The sequence below is a fragment of the Saccopteryx bilineata genome, chromosome 7, assembly GCF_036850765.1.
Source record: "Saccopteryx bilineata isolate mSacBil1 chromosome 7, mSacBil1_pri_phased_curated, whole genome shotgun sequence".
NCBI classification, from domain to species: Eukaryota; Metazoa; Chordata; class Mammalia; order Chiroptera; family Emballonuridae; genus Saccopteryx; species Saccopteryx bilineata.
Genome location: NC_089496.1, coordinates 6,477,266 through 6,498,124, shown reverse-complemented (window position 1 = coordinate 6,498,124; position 20,859 = coordinate 6,477,266). Strand labels below are relative to the sequence as shown.

Sequence of the window (20,859 nt, the reverse complement as noted above, 5' to 3'; positions counted from 1 at the left end):
TGGGTACAGCAGGTACATTCAAAGAATCTCGGAAGTCTAAGATTTATCTCAATATATTTGTGAAAATATTAACTTGAATTTCACACTTATAGGACAAGCTTGATTTAATTTTTAATCTCTTTAAGTCCTGATTTCTTGATTCAAAAAGTATTTGGTGGTAATTGGTACAAGTCTCTGTGCTAGACACTGGGAATATTGCAAATATTACAATATCTATTTCAAAGTGTTGTGAGAATTGGGGCCATCAAAATTTTAAAGATGCCAGTAAAGTGCTAAGCAAATAAATGGCAGGGTGATGTTGTGGATATTGTTAAGGAGGACTTGTTGACTTTTTTGAGAAGGCAAGTCATCTATATGTATATTTAGCAGAGTGAATATATATATATATATATAATTTATACAATAGTAACAATGCATAATAAAATGTGTAAGGTGAAGACCTGTAATTGCTACTTAGTATTCCATAACACCAGTGGCAGCTGTCTTTGCTTTAGATGGCAATGTAAATTATAGAAATCACAATGGTGTGCTTTTTTATAGATAAGTACACATTTGCTATGGATGTTAACAGTCTAAAACTGCATCTCTCTGGAGCAAGAAAACATTCAAATGCAAAAGATGACTTGAGTAGATAGTAATTATTTCTTAAAATAAAAGATTTAAACAAGTGAATGCTTCTTTCCTATAATTTTTATTGTTGCAAAGCAAATAATAAAATACATTATTTTAAAGACTAGCGAACAAACATTTAATAAAGAAGTAGTGTGCCCTTGCCTCAGAGTATGTTATTTCATGTCTGTGTTACTTATCTGTAAAATTGGTTCTTCTAGGGAAAGTGTGAGTTGGCTGAGCAAGGGTTTTACAAAATGAGCTGGGATATTTTTTAATCAGTTCTACTTTTTTACTTAAATTTAAGTTTTTACCCTACCAAAAATTATGTAAATTTTTTTTTTTTGTATTTTTCTGAAGCTGGAAACGGGGAGAGACAGTCAGACAGACTCCCACATTCACCCAACCGGGATCCACCCGGCACGCCCACCAGGGGGCGACGCTCTGCCCACCAGGGGGCGATGCTCTGCCCCTCCGGGGCATCACTCTGTTGCAACCAGAGCCACTCTAGTGCCTGGAGCAGAGGCCAAGGAGCCATCCCCAGCGCCCGGGCCATCTTTGCTCCAATGGAGCCTCGGCTGCGGTAGGGGAAAAGAGAGACAGAGTAAGGAGAGGGGGAGGGGTGGAGAAGCGGATGGGCGCTTCTCCTGTGTGCCCTGGCCAGGAATCAAACCTGGGACTTCTGCACTCCAGGCCGATGCTCTACCACTGAGCCAAACGGCCAGGGCGAATTATGTAAAATTTTAAATGACTTTCTGGATAAAACAAATAAGAATGTTTCACCTGATCAGGCAGTGGAACAGTGATGAGAGCACTGGCCTGGGATGCTGAAGACCCACGTTTGAAACCCCCAGATTGCCGGCTTGAGCACAGGGGTTGCCAGCTTGAGCACAATCACTGCTAGTTTGAGCAAGGGGTCACTGACTCAGCTGAAGCCCCTGGTCAAGGCACATATGAGAAAACGATTACAGCAGACTTAAAGGACACACTAGATCAACTCGATTTAATAGATATCTTCAGAACCTTTCACCCTAAAGCAGAAGAATATACATTCTTTTCAAGTGCTCATGGTACATTCTCTAGGATAGACCACATGTTAGGGCACAAAAACGGTCTCAACAAATTTAAGAAGATTGAAATCATATTGAGCACTTTCTCTGATCACAATGGCATGAAACTAGAAATCAACCACAACAGAAAAACTGAAAAATACTCAAACACTTGGAAACTAAATAGCATGTTATAAAATAACAAATTGATTAACAATGAGATCAAGGAAGAAATTTAAAAATTCCTAGAAACAAACAATAATGAGCATATATCAACTCAAAATTTATGGGACACAGAAAAAGCAGTCCTGAAAGGGAAGTTTATAGCATTACAGGCATACATTAAGAAGCTAGAAAAAGCTCAAAAAAACAACTTGACCCTGAATCTAAAAGAACTAGAAAAAGAACAGCAAGTAAAGCCCAGAGCTAGTAGAAGGAAGAAAATAATAAAGATCAGAGCAGAAATAAATGACATAAGGCTAAAGAAACAATACAGAGGATCAATGAAACCAGGAGTTGGTTTTTTGAAAAGGTAAACAAGATCGATGAACCTTTAACCATACTCACCAAGAAAAAAAGAGAGAGGACTCAAATAAATAAAATTAGAAATGATAGTGGAGAAATAACAACTAAGACAACAGAAATAAAAATATTGTAAGAAAATACTATGAAGAACTGTATGCCAAAAAACTAGACAACCTAGATGAAATGGACAAATTCCTTGAAACATATAATCTTCCAAAAATTAATCTGGAAGAATCAGAAAACCTAAACAGACCAATTACAACAAATGAGATCGAAACAATTATGAAAAAACTCCCAAAAAAGAAAAGTCCTGGGCCTGATGGCTTCACAAGTGAATTCTACCAAATATTTAAAGAAGAACTAACTCCTATCCTTCTCAAGCTATTTCAAAAAATTCAAAAGGAAGGAATACTTCCAAGCTCCTTTTATGAGACAAGTATAATTCTGGTTCCAAAACCGGGCAAAGACAATACAAAAAAAGAAAATTATAGGCCAATATCCCTGATGAATTTACTATTTATTTATTTATTTATACTTTTCTGAAATTGGAAATGGGAGGCAGTCAGAAAGACTCCCACATGCGCCCGACCAGGATCCACCTGGCATGCCCACCAGGAGGCGATGCTCTGCCCATCTGGGGCATTGCTCTGTTGCAACCAGAGCCATTCTAGCACCTGAGGCAGAGGCCATGGAGCCATCCTCAGCACATGGCCACCTTTGCTCCAATGGAGCCTTGGCTGCGGGAGGGGAAGAGAGAGACAGAGAGGAAAGAGAGGGGGAGGGGTGGAGAAGCAGACGGGTATTTCTCCTGTGTACTCTGGCTGGGAATTGAACCCGGGACTCCTGCATGCCAGGGCAATGCTCTATCACTGAGCCAACCGGCCAGGGCTATCCCTGATGAATTTAGATGCTAAAATCCTCAACAAAATATTAGCAAACCGGATCCAGCAATATATGAAAAAAATCATACACCATGATCAAGTGGGATTTATTCTGGGAAGGCAAGGCTGGTACAATATTCGCAAATCAATCAATGTGATTCATCACATAAACAAAAGGAAGGAGAAAAACCACATGATAATTTCAATAGATGCAGAAAAAGCATTTGATAAAATCCAGCACCCATTCATGATCAAAACTCTCAGCAAAATGGGAATACAGGGAACATACCTCCACATGATAAAGGCCATCTATTAAAAACCCACAGCCAATATCATACACAATGGGCAAAAATTAAAAGCAATCTCCTTAAGATCAGGAACAAGGCAGGGTGCCCCCATTCACCACTCTTATTCAATATAATTCTGGAAGTCCTAGCCACAGCAATCAGACAAGAAAAAGAAATAAAAGGCATCCAAATTGGAAAAGAAGAAATAAAACTATCATTATTTGCAGATGATATGATATTGTATATAGAAAACCCTAAAGTCTCAGTCAAAAACTACTAGACCTAATAAATGAATTCAGCAAGGTGGCAGGATAAAAAATTAATACTCAGAAATCAGAGGCATTTTTATACACTAACAATGAACTGTCAGAAAGAGAAATTAAGTAAGCAATCCCCTTCACCATTGCAACCAAAAAATAAAATACCTAGAAATAAATTTAACCAGGGAGATTAAAGACTTATACTTGGAAAATTATAAAACATTGATAAAAGAAATCAGAGAAGATACAAACAAGTGGAAACATATACTGTGCTCATGGTTAGGAAGAATAAACATCATTAAAATGTCTATATTACCCAAAGCAATTTAAAAATTCAATGCAATACCAATTAAAATACCAATGACTTACTTCAAAGATATAGAACATATATTCCAAAAATTTATATGGAACCAAAAGAGAACACGAACAGCCTCAGCAATCTTGAAAAGGAAGAATGAAGTGGGAGGTATCAAACTTCCCGATATCAAGTTATACTACAAGGCCATTGTACTCAAAACAGCCTGGGACTGGTACAAGAACAGGCATATAAATCAATGGAACAGAACTAAGAACCTAGAAATAAACCCATACTTTTATGGACAACTCATATTTGACAAAGGAGGTAAGAGCATACATTGGAGTAAAGACAGCCTCTTCAACAAATGGTGTTGGGAAAATTGGACAGCTACCTGCAAAAAAATGAAACTAGACCACCAACTTACACCATTCACAAAAATAATCTCAAAATGGATAAAAGACTTAAATGTAAACCGTAAAACCATAAGCATCTTAGAAGAAAACATAGGTAGTAAGCTCTCTGACATCTCTCACAGCAATATATTTGCCGTTTTATTTCCATGAGCAAGTGAAATAAAGGACAGGATAAACAAATGATCTATATCAAACTAAAAAGCTTTTGCACAGCTAAAGACAATAAAAACAGAATAAAGAGACAAACTACACAACGGGAGAATATATTTGACAATACGTCTGATAAGGGGTTAATAACGAAAATTTATAAAGAACTTGTAAAAATACCAGGAAGACAAACAATCCAATCAATAAATGGGTGAAAGAAATGAATAGACACTTCTCCAGAGAGGACATACAGATGGCCAATAGGCATTTGACATATGAAAAAATGCTCAACATCACAAATCATTAGAGAAATGCAAATTAAAACCACAATGAGATATCATCTCACACCAGTCAGAATGGCGCTCATCAACAAAACAACACAGAATAAGTGCTGGCGAGGATGTGGAGAAAAGGGAACCCTCTTACACTGCTGGTGGGAATGCAGACTGGTGCAGCCACTGTGGAAAACAGTATAGAGATTCCTCAAAAAATTAAAAATCGAACTGCCTTTTGACCCAGCTATACCACTTTTAGAAATATACCCCAAGAACACCATAGCACTGTTTGAAAAGAAGAAATGCACCCCCATGTTTATGGCAGCATTGTTCACAATAGCAAAGATCTGGAAACAACCCAAGTGTCCGTCAGTGGACGATGGGATTAAAAAGCTTTGGTACATATATACTATGGAATACTACTCAGTCATAAGAAATGATGACATCAGATCATTTACAACAACATGGATGGACCTTGATAACATTATACTGAGCGAAAGAAGTAAATCAGAAAAAACTAAGAACTATATGATTCCATACATAGGTGGGACATAAAAATTCGACTCAGAGACATGGACAAGAGTGTGGGGGTTATGGGGTGGGGGGGAGGAGACAGAGGGGGTTGGGGGAGGGGGGGCACAAAGAAAACCAGTTAGAAGGTGACGGAAGACAATTGGACTTTGGGTGATGGGAATGCAGCATAATCAAATGTCAAAATAACCTAGAGGTGTTTTCTCTGAACATATGTACCCTGATTTATCAATGTCACCGCATTAAAATTAATTAAAAAAAATTAATCCCCCTCACTCAAGTACAAAAGCAGCATAGAAATTCCATTTGTTTCTTTTAAGTCCATTTTCTGTGTGAAATAACAGAAATGTAATTCTTTAAAAAAAAAAAGAAAGCAATCAATGAACAACTAAGGTACCGCAGCTATGAGTTGATGCTTCTCATCTTTCTCCCTTCCTGTCTGTTTGTCACCCCCCCAAAAAAATGTTTCAGTTAGAAAATATAACTTACAATCTAAGTCTAAATGGTAGAAAACTAAATTATTCTAAAAGAATTTCACCATCACCCAAAATTCAGAAACATTTGCAAGTAGAATTTAGCATATTTCTGTAATGGTAGAGGCTTATTTGTTCTGGCCCATTGGAAATAAAAATTGAGTGATTCAATTCAAGTTTCCAAGGTACATAAGAAAATAAATTATTTATTAGGGTTGTTTGTTTTTAAATGAATTCAGCCAGGCAAATTAAGCCTCACACCAAGTTATGATTTTGATGCCTGATTTTAAAACTTGTGAACAGCTGGTTTAGGAGAATAAATGGGTCAAGATAGTCACTATATATTATCTTTATAAATGCCCAGTAGCAAAAAATAAAGCTTGTAAATACACCTACTAAAAAAATGTAGAAAAGGGCCATATTGTCCGTCTCGAGGGTATTGAAGGTTTTTAATGCTAATTGAGAAAACACAATTAGGAAAGTCTAATTGATTTCATCTCAATCTTTAAGAGAAATGGTGTTGCATAGATCTCTCAACAAGTACAAGATACTTTATCAGTCTTGACTGATTTCACTCCTTTGGATGGGATCCAAACAGCTCTATCTTAAACTCACTTCTAATTTAATAATAGCTGCAATTTAAAGGATATTAATCATGTGCCATATAGCTTATTTGCACTTCACATTTCCTACTTACTTAAATTGTGGAAGGTCAACCTTTCATTAGGAGAGTTAGTCCACAAGAATATTAATATTTTCCGCTAAAACTTAGGTCAGAACCCCAGGACCTTTGATTGATCTCACATTCTGACCCACTGAATTAATTTCATGTTAGAATTACAGTTTAAGAATCACTGCTATAGAAAAGATGAAACATTATGAGATAAAATGACTAAGTGGAAAAGAGTTTTGTTTTTTTTTTAAATCTGGACACTGAATAAGTAGACTTGCTCAATAAGTTCAATAAGAAATGGTTATTTAGCATCAAAAATTTTCATTAGCATATTCAACATACAATTTCAACCCCATGCAATATGACTTTTTGCATTCTGTACACTAGAATTCTAAAAATAAAAGTAAAAATTTATGAAAACAAACTGTACAAAGGTGATTACTTTAAATCTATAATAAACTTTTGATTTAAGTATGATCTCCTAGAGCCTATCTTTGTGGATCAATTTCCCTTAAAATAGATCAATGTTTTCATAAAACAAATTGCCAAAATAAATAATATGAAAGATTCAAGATGAAGGGGAATATTTCAAGATCTACAATTTTAAAAAATCTGTACAAATTCACAAAAAGACCCTGTTTCTCTGGTGCCCTGAAAAAGAATTAAAAGGAGGCATAATTCAGTCAGGAAAATGTATGTCTAAAAACAAACTCAACAACTCTGTTTTATTTGTTTGTTTTTGTTTCCCCATGAACTGGCTGTTTATGTCAACTGACAACAAAAAGAAGTCTATTTATAAACTTTAAGATTAAAATAAATGTAAAACAAAATAGCTAAAACTGAAAAACTGTTTATGAATTGCTTCTCTCTATACTAGAATTCCAGAGTCAAATGAAAATCAATTGCTATTACTTTAGATATGATTATATTGCCTATTCATTCACTCAACAAATAGTCTCGAAGTTAACTCTAGACGCAGGCTCTCTAAGTGCAGGGCAACCACAGCTCTGGTCTGAGAGTTGTTCAGATTTAGGGAGGAGACGGGCAGAGAGACAGGTAAATTCAAATCAAAGGACAATGATAACAAAATATGAAAATTATGGTGTAAATCAGCATAGATTTTGTGAGTGGTGGAAGCACAGAGGAGGAAAAGGAGGCAAAATGGGGAAGAAGGTGAAGTTTGCTCAGGGCTTAGGTCATTTGATGCATCTGTGGGATCTCCAGGCAAATATATATATATAGTATGCTGGCCTTAAGCCTGTGTGCCTGCAGACACATTCCAGTCTTGCCTCTGCCCTCTCCTCACAGTAGCTGCCCCTCGGCTGTTTCCCTGTCAGTTGGCTGCCAGCTGGATCAGGCTCTGGCAGAGTTCAGAGACAGACCAAAGGGAGAAACTGGAATATTTCTCCCCATTCTGTCTATCTGGAGATATTTCTAGTACTTGCTGTCTCGCTTCCTCGTTTCTGCTCCCAGCAAGGCTGACTGGTTCTGGTTTCAGCAATCCCAGGCCTTCAGCCTACAGGGACAGTGGCTTCTTTCTATCTCCTGCTTGGCTTTTCACTCACTTCTATGAGTATATAACAAATGCCAAGCATAAATTTCCTCTCTTTTAAATACAATGTTTTCCACATTGTTATCAGTGGTAGTCAGTCTGGTCCCTACCGCCCACTAGTGGGCATTCCAGCTTTCATGGTGGGCGTTAGCAGAGCAACCAAAGTATAAATAAAAAGATAGATTTAACTATAGTAAGTTGTTTTATAAAGGCTTATTCTGCCAAACTTAGCAAAAATCTGACATAAAGTACTTGGAAAGTAATTATTATTATATGCTTTAACTTGCTGTAACTCTGCTTTATAAATTTTACAAAGTAAAGTTACTTCCCTACTTTATAAATCACCGTTACTGTAGAACCAGTGGGCGGTTAGAAAATGTTACTACTAACAGAGATACAAAAGTGGGCGGTAGGTAGGTATAAAAAGGTTGACAACCCCTGGTCTAGATGGTAGATTTGGGACTAATCAACAACCATTGATGAATTCATGGAGAGAGAGAGAGAGAGTAAATGTATGGGTGGGCTGGGGATGGAGTCCTGGGGAATATGGCAACAGAGACAGGAAGCAGCCTTTGAATAAATCCAAAAAACAGTTTATCAGTAGAACCAGAGAAATGTGCTGTCTACTTAAGCCTGGACACGTTAGGCATCACTGAGACTCAGCATATGTCAGCTGAGGTTTTTGGAGACAGAGAAATCATCAGGTCGGCAGTTAGGTAACAGGATCAGATTTGAAACCCAAACCTAGGTTTCCTATTTCTCTATCTGGTGTCCTTGTGATACTGTGCCTTTAATCATTCTTTTTAATAGCATGTGATTTGGCATCATTTCCCGGGATTCAAGTCACTTGCTTTTATCTTGTGTTATGTTTACACTTTAGTTCTTTTTTATTTAAAACCAGTAAATGGTATATTTACCTACATAGGTCATTTTAAGAATTAAATGATATATTATATGGAAAGTACTTAGAATAATGTAAAACAATGAGAACAATTAAAATTATTGAGAGGCTGGTACAATTCATGCAGAATAATAGTGCCATCAGATTTTATTGCAGTATTACCAAAGGTAAGCCAGTCATTGTGCAACTCATAGATACTTATTATATATATGTGTGCTAAATTAAGGTGTGTTTTTTTGGCATCTGTAATAACTTAACCAATTATTTAATAGAACCAAATTTAATTTCAAATTAGGTTTTCACTTTAGAAATTAGTTGTCATTATTTTTTTGTAAAATAATTTTATACCATTAGTTTTTTCTTGTCCTTATATACTTAAAGTTTTCTATTGACCTAAATGAGCTTTCATAATTTATTTTTATTTGCATTGTATTTTAAACAAAAATAGTTAAAATTTTTAGATTTTTTTTTCCTAAGAAAATCTTTTTTTGAGTTTTTTTCCTATTATCTTTCTCATTCTTCTTCCTCTTTAAATATTTTTGTACTTACATGTTAAATATTAAAGGAGATTGGAAATTGTCAGATAAATTTATCAAATCATTCTAATTTAATTGATACTGATGACATATAGTGCTCCTGCCACTTGTACTTAGAAATTAAAAGAAAAAACACTAATAGTATAGCATATAGGTTTAACAGAAACCCAGCATTGTAAATGATAACTTACCTTCGGTTTCTGCTAGTCCCACTCCTATGCCTGGCTGTTTCATAGGCTCTTGCCCATTCAGCCCCATCTTCCCTCTGTTTATAAAGAAAACAAAAGATTATACTATTTTCAGTTACGATCTCCTAAATGCATATGGGCAGGCCAAGTTTACAAAAATAGAATGACATTATATATTCAGACCTGCAATCAATTACTTGAATGGCAAATACAAACACAATAAATTGCTCTATACAGTGTTCATTTTAAAACAGGAACTTATTATTCCTACATGGTCCAAATTAATAAATAGTTCAGGATTCAATGTTTTATTTGTTGATTCATTTATTAAAGCTCAGACCAGCATGAAATTTTCAAGTTTTCTTTGAGAATTTAGGACTGGTTATTTTTTCATTTTCAACTCAAAAGTGAGAAGGGTTTTTATATCTTCACACTTTGTTATGATGATTTGTACAGATCCTTCGGTGAGAAGGAAAACTATGAATTAAAATAAAATAATATTGCAGTAACACAGATTTTTATTTCACTTAGTAGCTTTGTTTCAGACCTAGCCTGCGTTTGCATAATGCCTTCTGAAGTCGGGCTGCAAGATCTCTGCCTTGCTATTTCATGCTTTGTGTCATCTAAGGCAAAGCTACTTAATCTGATGAAGACTAATTCTTCTTTAGTAATTTAAAGATAGTAACATTAGCAACCTTCTGGTTATGAGCATGGAAAAATATAAAGTGCTTAACACTGTGCTTGAAACATCATAACAATCAATAAATATAAAGTATTCATAGGTAGGCATGTGCACACTGGCCTTAGAATTCAGCCCCAGTCTTCTACTTACTTTTAGTTTTAGCCACAAACTTTTGGGAAGGCCAATTGATAACTTATGAGACATTGAGCACTCTAGGTTCAGGACATTGATAATGTAACAGTCAAAGGACTAGAGATTGTTTCTATTTCTTTAGTCAGAGGAAGCCACAGGGCATATAAAAAATTTTGTAACTGCTTTCTCTGTAAATGTCTAAGATGCTGTAAAAAATGAAATAAAATACTTAAGTGTAAAAAGGGTGTGTGAACAAAAAGAACGTCTTGATACTATCTTTTCTAGACAATAATTCTAACATAGCAGGATTTACTAACAATTCTTACTTTCACAAAAATATTTGGTGTGCTGAACCTAGTAAAAATGTAATATTTGGTGTGCTGAACCTGGTAAAAATGTAATCGTACTTATTTCTTAAGAACCTACTTATACTATATTACTAAACACAATTTATAGATTTAATGCAATTCCTATCAAAATACCAATGGCATTTTTCATAGACCTACAACAAATAACCTCAAAATTTATATGGAACCACAAAAACCCCAATCAGTCAAAGCAATGTTGAAAAAGAAGAACGAAGCAGGCGACATCATGCTGCCTGATATCAAACTGTAATAACACATGGGCCTGCAGAGAGGAGCGGTGTTGTGTGGAGGGGGGTAAAGATGAAGCAATTACAACTTTCCAGTTATAAAAATAGTCCCAGGGACTTGAAGTACAACATAGGGAATATAGGCAATAATAATGTAGTATGTATGTATGGTGTAAGATGGATACTAGTGTTATCAGGGTGACCACTTCATAAGACATAAATGTCTAATCACTATGCTGTACCCCAAAAACTAATAAAATATTGTGTGTCAGTTATAACAAAATAATTTTTAAAAAGAATCTAATTATATTTTACTTGAAAGCTGTTTTAAAAGTTTCTTTATCATTCTCCTAAAAAATGTTCTGCACACAATGAAGGAGGAACAGATATAAATTCAGAAATTATTTTATCTTGAAAGCCATTACCCTGTTTCAGTTTGACAATTCTACATCAAAAAACAAATTTTTTATTAAATAATTATGTGAAACACCAAACGCATGCATAAAAATTAGAAATTATATTTAAACATATATATTTATTTTGGAATATGGTATTAAAAAAAGTGGTCCAATTTCATTTTTGCATATATCTGTCCAGTTTGGCCAACATCACTTACTGAAGAGACTGTATTTTTACCCCATTGTATACCCTTGCATCTTTTGTCATACATTAATTAACTACATATGTAAAGATTTGTTTCTGGGTTCTATATTCTATATCATTGATGTATATACCAATTTTTATGCCATACTGTTTTGATTTTTGTAGATTTGCATAATTTTTGTATATTTTTATGCAGACTATACACACACATATATATACACATCATATATATATATATATGCTCACACACAAACACATACAGGATGGGTCAAAGGTAGGTTTACAATTGTGAGTATGTAAAACACAGAGTTTATTCTTTTATTATTATTATTTCCATACAAGCAACTGTAAACCTAGTTTTGCCAAAACCTGTATACACACATATATATGTATATATATATAAATGTGTATGTTTATATGTGTATATATGTATGTAAATGCATATGTATATACATGTACTTAAGTATCTATATGTGTATATTTATATATGTACAATTTATAGCCTGTAAATATATACAAAGATAATTAGTTGATAAATTAAAACACATTCCTTTGCTGTGCTGCAGGGAGAAGGCTTAACAATTTATTCAGTCTCACTTTAGCAGTACACTATTCTAGCAGAATGAGCCAAACTCAGTTGGAAGTGAGGATCTTTTTGGTAGTGGTAATTTAGCACATGAGAGTATTGAAAAATTACTATTTTATACAATGCCAAACTTTAATAAACTAATTTTTAATAATTGTCATAAAATAGTTGTTTAATATTTTTTTTATTTTATCTCTATTCCTAGATTTCATTTTAATAAATGTTGAGCATCAGCTGTAGTCATTGCTTCTACTAAAACTGATTTTAACATTAAGTATTTAGCCAAAGTGTGTATTAAGTGCATCTCTACAATTTTATGGAAATTCTTCAGCAATACAAAGCTAAATGAAATACAAAGGAAACATATCAGTGAGTCATGTGAAGGATGAAATTTTTCTGAATTTCCAATAAATAATCTTCAGCTTAGAACATTCTGACTCTACAGTTTATATTTTATATTTTCTAATCAGTCACCATATAGTTACTGAACATTTTTGTTAGCCCATGCAATAATTCTGTTAGACACAAATGAGTATAGATAAATACTGCTTTTATACAGGTGTAGCTGTCATGCTTTATAAAAGAGAATTTTCTGTGAGCTCATGTAGCAAAACAATAGCCTCCTCAGCAGCTTTGAAAGGCTCTGACTTACAAGAGAAATAAGAAAATGGGGGAAAAAAACAAAATTGGAATCTGGTATGGATGTAAAAATCCATAATCTACTTTCATTCAGATAGTCAGATATTGAGAAACTAATATAGTTTATTCTTTGAACGTTATAACTTTATAATCAGTGTCAAATTCACATTTTGAAAGGTAAGGGTAAACTGTAAAGTTGTTAAATGACGTGTGGTGCAAACCTTTACAAATTCATATGATATTTGCAATTTACAGAGAGGAATTTAATGAATTTGCTGAAATTCTCTTTAGTCAAACTGGATCATCAGAGGCCAAGAACCAGTGAAATAAGGCTTCTTTTAGAAAATATTTTCAGCCCTGGCCGGTTGGCTCAGTGGTAGAGCATCGGCCTGGCATGCAGAGGTGCTGGGTTCAATTCCTGGCCAGGGCACACAGGAGAAGCACCCATTTGCTTCTCCACCCCTCCCCCTCTCCTTCCTCTCTGTCTCTCTCTTCCCCTCCTGCAGCGAGGCTCCATTGGAGCAAAGATGGCCCGGGCCCTTGGGATGGCTCCTTGGCCTCTGCCCCGGGCGCTAGAGTGGCTCTGGTCGTGGTGGAGCGATGCCCCGGAGGGCCAGAGCATTGCCCCCTGGTGGGCGTGCCGGGTGGATCCCGGTCGGGCGCATGCGGGGGAGTCTGTCTGACTGTCTCTCCCCGTTTCCAGCTTCAGAAAAATACAAATATATATATATATAATATATATATATTATATATATATATAAATGAAAAAAAGTGAGTAAATAAAAATAATTCTACTGATCCATAGTTTACTGCTTAAAAACAAACAAAAAAGGCAGGTGATCCAACAATTACTCACTCAATGAGTGGGTGCGGCTATGTTCTCATAAAACTTCATTTATAGGCCCTAAAATTTCAATTTCCTATGATTTTTCATGTGTCATGAAATGCTATTCCCTTTTTTCCTTTATCAAACATTTAAAATTGAAATGCTATTTTTAGCTTACAGATTTTACAAAACCAGGTAGCAGGACAGATTTACTCTGGCCTAGATCTGGAGCTGCGTGGACCCAGAAAACCAGTGCTGGTGAGGAAAAGGAAAGGCGAGGCGAGGCTGTTCCAGGTTTATATTGGAAGAGACACAACCTATGTGTTTATCTTGGAGGCTGCTGCATTTTGCCTCCAATGTGACTAAGCCCATTCTACAATGACACATTCCTAACAACAGTCTAGTTTTGCATTTGGTTTACAATATTATTTTTTGAGATTTAATGTATTATAAATGAATTTTATCCACAAGTATCTATTCAGGGACTTATGTATATTATTGATATTTGTTCTAAAAAATATTGGAAACATTTCAAAAATCTTCAATTTTAATTTTAGTAAGGTTTATAGTTGAAAAATCTGTATCAGCAGCCCAATGTGTTCTATCTATTTCAAATATATGAGTTTTCGAAAATATTCTGTTTCAAAGTAAATTAATCTGTTTATATCAAAGGTCAATAAAGTTTGTGTTTGGTTAGTATGTGATTAAAGCACAATTCAGACATGGCTAATTATTAATTTATTAGTTTTTCTATCAATACAAATTGCAGTAATTAAGTAGTCCTGGTAGTGACCAGCCTTCATGGTTAGAATTAACTTAATTAGTCCAGTCTTTCCTGAACCATCTATTTTTTATGTAAACATGAAGAGTTGGAAGTGCTTCAGGGACAATGACTCAGAATTGGATAATTATCTAGTTATTTCGCGTTAAATGTTAAGAAAAGCTTACTCACGATGCTGTTAGCTTTGTAGTGAGAAAAAAGAACCACTTACATCCTTGGAATAGGAAATAGATTAGTCTCCCCTGCAGTGCTGCTGCTTCCTTCACTGTCCACGCTATACCCACTGCCAAAGCTGCTGCCCGAGGAGCCGGTGGACACGGAGCTTTCTGCAGGCCGGTGATTGGTAGGCTTTGCTGCATGGTGTGGGAAGAGTCAACACCACAGTCAATCAGTGATACTTCCAGTGACCGCCAAATGCACAGTTATGCATTTTCTTCATTAATGTATAGAGAAACAGCTCTAGCAAGAACTGCACATTTCTTAATCTGCCTTTCATTTTGTTTTCCTTAATGAATAATGAATGCACAGTGGCAACACTAATGGAGTTGTTTTCATTGGATATAAGGGGAAAATCAACCACTTTTAGGGATCAACCATCATATTTTTATGCTGTGTTAAATAGTATGAGACTAGTCTAGTATTACTGTTTGTGGCTTGTCAGCGCTGCAATAATATGGTGAACAAATAGAAGTTTTGGCTATTTCATGGAGAAAGGAGTTTAGAAAGAGAAAAATAACAGGATAAGGAAAAATTGCTTATTTTCCATATTAATAACTAATAATATGGTTTCTCTTGAGAAGTGGAGATGCACAACAGAACACATAACTTCATAAAGTAATTGAAAATTCTGTGCTTGTTTGTATCTCTATCAACTATCGCCAGAGTGTTATTCAATTTGAATATATGTGTTTCTTTATAGGCATCTTAGTTTATGATTGGTACTTATTTATAAAATTTCAGGTGTTTGATTTTTTTTTATATATTTTTTTAATTTTTTACAGGGACAGAGAGAGAGTCAGAGAGAGGGATAGATAGGGACAGACAGACAGGAATGGAGAGAGATGAGAAGCATCAATCATCAGTTTTTCGTTGTGACACTTTAGTTGTTCATTGATTGCTTTCTCATATGTGCCTCGACCACGGGCCTTCAGCAGACCAAGTAACCCCTTGCTGGAGCCAGCGACCTTGGGTCCAAGCTGGTGAGCTTTTTGCTCAAGCCAGATGAGCCCACGCTCAAGCCAGATGAGCCCATGCTCAAGCTGGCGACCTCAGGGTCTTGAACCTGGGTCCTCCACATCCCAGTCCGACGCTCTATCACCTGCGCCACCGCCTGGTCAGGCAAGATTTTATTTTGGATGTAATGATCTATATTCTCCACAAAAAATAATTTTGTGCTGTAAATTATGCAATAGGAGTATAGTACTAATATAGTTAGTGATTTCTAGATTACAGGAGATTTGGTGGTAATTTTTATTTAAAAAAAAGAGGCAAATGGTTTCTCTTATTTTTAGAGAAAGAAAATTCTCTAGGTAAAATTTTGAAATTGTTATTTATCTTCTTCCCTCTGGTCAGAGTTTAAGAGCATGAACTTTGATCATATTGATGTACCTTTAAATCCCAACTCACTCTGTAGTAAAACCAAGAAGTTTTATTTTGAAAATAATGGGGTTAGTAATGCTTATCTCATTAGTGTGTGAAAATGAGGAGAAAAAGCAAGAGATCAGTAACTCAATCATCTCTTCATCTTGCCATATCCCCAGCCTTTCATTAATGTCTGCTCCCTACTGTCTTTGAGTGGACCTAGTCCCTGAGAATAAGTTTGCCTGGATTCTATTCTAATTTTAGACATATTCTATGCTACTAAACTAAAAGTCTCTCTTCCATAGATATATCTTTGTTCAACCAGGAATTGTGCAAGCAGTTGGAGAAATTCATGCTACTGGATAGTTGATAATTGTTTAATGATCCTAAGATAGCTACATATTTTTTCAGGAACCATATACAAGCACACTGATTCTTGATGTGGTGGAATTTTAATATAATCAATATAACAAATGAAGTGATAGATATAGATATGGCAAGGGAACCAGATAAAGGCAGGGAAACTGTCAGCAGGGCAGTCAGAATCAAATCTTGCAAAAGTTTAAGCATTTCCCCCATTTCACAACAAAAGATTGTCTAATGCTACCAGAAATTTTTGTATCTTTTCCAGTGATTACAGGATTACTTTCTCAGAACAAGGGGTGTGAATAAATGTTTGTTAGTCAATTACCTATCAGTCTGTCTGAAAGCTGGGAATAGGTATTTAGAAAAAGGCTTGAATCATGTTAAATAGCCAGTGACCAATTAATTGTTAGTAACCCACAGGACAAGATTGGCAGAATGACAGTTATAATGTTTGTTTTATATTTTCTTCCAATTTATGTAGAAGAAACCCAAATAATTGTTGTTAAAAATGATTTAAAAAATAATATGACTAAGACATAAAATTATGAACATTTATAAAGTAAATTGAACAGTTTAATTAACCACATAGAGTCAGATTAGTCAAATGATTGTAAACAAAGGAAAGCTGTCATACATTTTGATTGTCATTGTATAATCTACCCAACAAGAATGTTGTTAGTTTTTAGTATGATATTAAATAAAAAACTTTAATTTCATCAACTGAAAGATTGTAACATACTATTTTCAAAGACAAACCTTAATTAATAGACATTAATTTAAATACTAATTTTAAATACACTTATTTTTACTAAATTAAAACAATTTTTACTCAAGAGCAATTTCACAATGTATCAAAATAGCTACATTATAGAAAGGATATCTTATCATTTACATTTTAAAATATTCAATCTTTTTTTTTGTGAACTTTGATTTTACTTGATACAATTTCTAGTTCTATTTCCCTTCTGAGAAATTGGAGATGGATACACAGTACATATAAGAAGAAAGGAAGGAGGCTAGAAATACATCTAAGAAAAGACAGTGTTTTCATCATGTCTAGGTGAATAGAAATGTTGTTCGGAAAGTCTGTGCAAATGCTGTTAATTTAAACACAAATACATAATATTCTATAAGAAATGTAAAAAAAGAAAATCAAATATATGGAACATAGACACATAGTGGAATAAGTCTTATCTACCTACCATCTTTGCTAACAAAATTGCATGTAAGGTTATATCTAAAGAAATGTTGGTAAGTGAAATAAGCCAGGCAGAGAAAGACAAATATCATATGATCTCACATATATGTGGAATCTAATGAACAAGGTGAACTGAGGAACGGAATAGAGGCAGAGGTGGGGTCACAGGGAGCAGAGGGGCAGCAGCCAGAGGGAAGGGGGAGGAGGGGATGGGATCAGAGAAGGTAAAGGGATTAGTGAAATTATATATACATAACACAGAGATACAGATAGCAGGATAGCAGGTCCCAGAAGGAAGGGGTGAAGGGAGTTAGGGAGAGGGGGGCAAATAGGGTATAAATAGGGACACGAGGGTGGGGTGTGAGAGTGTTATATTCAGTGGGACACTTGAATTCATGTAAACACAATCAATTATAATTAATAAATTTTTTTTTAAATGTTGGGTAGTTAGAAGTCAGGCAATTAATTTAAGTAAATCTAGATGTTTGGCATTACCTTAACAAAACATCTGGTGCTTGATTGAATTTTTCATTCTTAACCTTGTATGTAAATGTGGGGTAGAATTAGAGTCTGACATTTGGTTGGTTTCTGAAAATAAATTCAATTAAAATGCACAATAGTCCTTTGCTTTTTACCGGTCTGTATCTACTCATAGCATAAGTAGTTTCAAATTCTTTGCCTCTCAAAGTCCTTTCCCATCTGTTCCTTTCTGAATGCATCTCCCATAATTCTCCTTCACATGCTTTAGAAAGAAGTCCACTGAGACCATTCACTCTGATGCCTTTGGTTTGGCTTTTTTTCTCCTGCGCTTTGGCTGAGGCTCTTCTTTCCAATGTTGTTATGCTTCCTCTGCCCCCTTACTTTTTTATACCTAAACTATACTCATCAGTGAAGGCCCAGCTCAGAAGAGCAAAGGCCCTGCTTCGTGCATTTTCCTCATCTTACCAATCAAAAGTGAACTCCCCTCTATCTGTCCTCTCGGAGCACAAGGTCACATATCTTTCCTTGGAATTATCACTTTGTGTATTTGAATGTAGTTGTTATATTCCTGTCATTATTCAAAGCAGAGCCTGTGTTTTCTCCATTGGAGCCTTCTTAAAAACTTATTCTGGAACTATGCTGAAGCAATATTTAAAATAGTAATGATAATAATAATAATAAATTAATAATTTTTTTTAACCAAACAACTAAAGTAATATTTACTTTTTACCAAGCTGTATGTTTTATACAAATCATAACTTTCTAATCAACAGCAATAGTAATCTATCATACTGTATAGAAAACTATGGTTATTCATCTAGATGTTTTGTTTACCCCATCCATACAAAACTGGTTTCACTGAAACATTTAATAAAAATAATAATATACTAAACATAAGAGAGCATAGAGTTGTGAACTTAACAAAATTTCGTAACAGAACATGGATACAAAGATTTAAATGGGAGTAACAATAGAAAATAATATGTATAGTAATATTCGATGGGAACCACCAGAGGGTGCTATTATAGGCACTAGTGCTTGTGCTAATTCCACTTCCTGTCTTTGCATTTCTATGTTCCTGAAGAAAACATTTTAAAACACTAAAACTAACTTTCCATAATTTTATGATTCCAAAATTAACTATTCAAAAATATTCTACCTCGCTTAACTCTTCCAACTCTTAATCAGAATTTCAGAAATCATGGACCTATTATGCAAGAATATATTATGTGCTTAAGATGTTTATTTTACAGAAGAATTGTAGTTTAATAATAAAACATTTTGGAGCCTACAGTTTTCTGTGTACTTCCTTTGCAACTTCTTGTTTGAACTATTGAGCACCAACTAGAAGGAGGCTGTATTAGATGAGTGTATGACAGACTAAGCACACTCATGCAGAAAGGGACCCTCTCTACATCATGTTTGTGAGTTGATTATTGAGGGGGCATTTCAGGTAAGGAAATTTTATCTTCCGTTAAGTAATTTTAATCTGCTTTAAATAATATTTTGATCTCTTTATTTTCTTCAGATGATAGATTGTTAGACATCATTCTGTTTTATTACTACACTGTGGCCAACCTTAATTAAATCGGATGGTGTCTCTGTGACTGCACATCTGTCTTCATTTGCTGGGGTTTTTTCGCCTCTGCAATAGTACTTAAAAATGTAGAACTATCACTGTACCTACCACACGATGGCAGCGCTGTGCTCAAAGTCCGCAGATCAGAATTGAAGACAACTTCATAATTGTGGAACCATGGAAATTAAAAGCTGGTAAGGACTCTAGAGATCACCTGCTCCTGACCCATGATTTCACCTATAGAAAAACTAAGCCCTGGAAAGATTAAGTGACTTGTTTCACTTCAGACACTAATTAATCAGAGAAAAAAAAAGAATCAAACTAAAAAAAATGCTAATCCACTTTTCTATCACATCTAATGATGTCAGATTAAGATTGTTAAATCTCTGCATCTCTCACAATTCAGTGCTAGGAATGTATAAAGCTTTGCTGCCTGTGGTGTTCTATCATTGGTTTTATGTCCTTGGTCCAGCTTAAAGCTATTGCCAAATATTTCAGGAATAATTTGTAATGTAGATAGCCTGCAATTTCCCACATTACTTGGTTGATAATAATGTTTATTATCTTCATATGTACAATCTGTAAGATTTAAGATCAACTATTTGAAATTAAGAAAAATCATTTAATAGTTACTTTTTTATTTCAATAGTCTGATGATGGAACTGAAATAACCATTTGATTATTTTAGCATGTATTTCTTTTTCTCCAGCGTGCTTTACTTTAGCGACCTTTCCTACTATCTCTGCACTGCCACCACCTGCCTTTCAATCTCTTATTCACACTTGTTATTAACTGCTGCTGTTTCTGTTAACGAAGCATGGACTGGGTGCACAGAGGTCGTGAGTTTTATCCTCTGGCAGGTATGAGAAGCAATCAGTGTGTGCACAATTAAGTGGAACAATGCGTTGATACTCCTCCCTCCCTCTCTCTCCCTCTTTCTCTCTCTCTCTCCCTCAAATCAATAAAAAAAAATGTTAAAAAAAGGAGAGACTGCAGTTTTATCTCATTCGTTGATTTGTTTTGAGCGTGTACCGGAAAATGTTAGATTTCCAACTTTATTGTAACTGTCATTATTACATATTCACACAGTAGCATTGTTTAGCGACGGAGATGGGAATGCAATACTTTTATTTGCTGTATCAGGAAACTTGGTAATGCTCTTAATCAGATTCACATCCTTCTCTCTCCATCCACATCGACTTTATGACTAAAA

The 20,859-nt window shown here is 35.0% G+C and overlaps 1 protein-coding gene across 1 annotated transcript in view; it reads right to left on the bottom strand.

The window, feature by feature from the left end:
- Window positions 1-20,859, bottom strand: part of PCLO (piccolo presynaptic cytomatrix protein) — a 479,118-nt gene that overhangs the window by 34,306 nt on the left and 423,953 nt on the right. The window contains exons 21-22 of the mRNA XM_066239334.1: window positions 14,654-14,795; window positions 9,602-9,675 (exon numbers count right to left, since the gene is read on the bottom strand). Coding sequence (XP_066095431.1) covers window positions 9,602-9,675; window positions 14,654-14,795 — 216 coding nt within the window. The remainder of the gene's footprint in view (window positions 1-9,601; window positions 9,676-14,653; window positions 14,796-20,859) is intronic.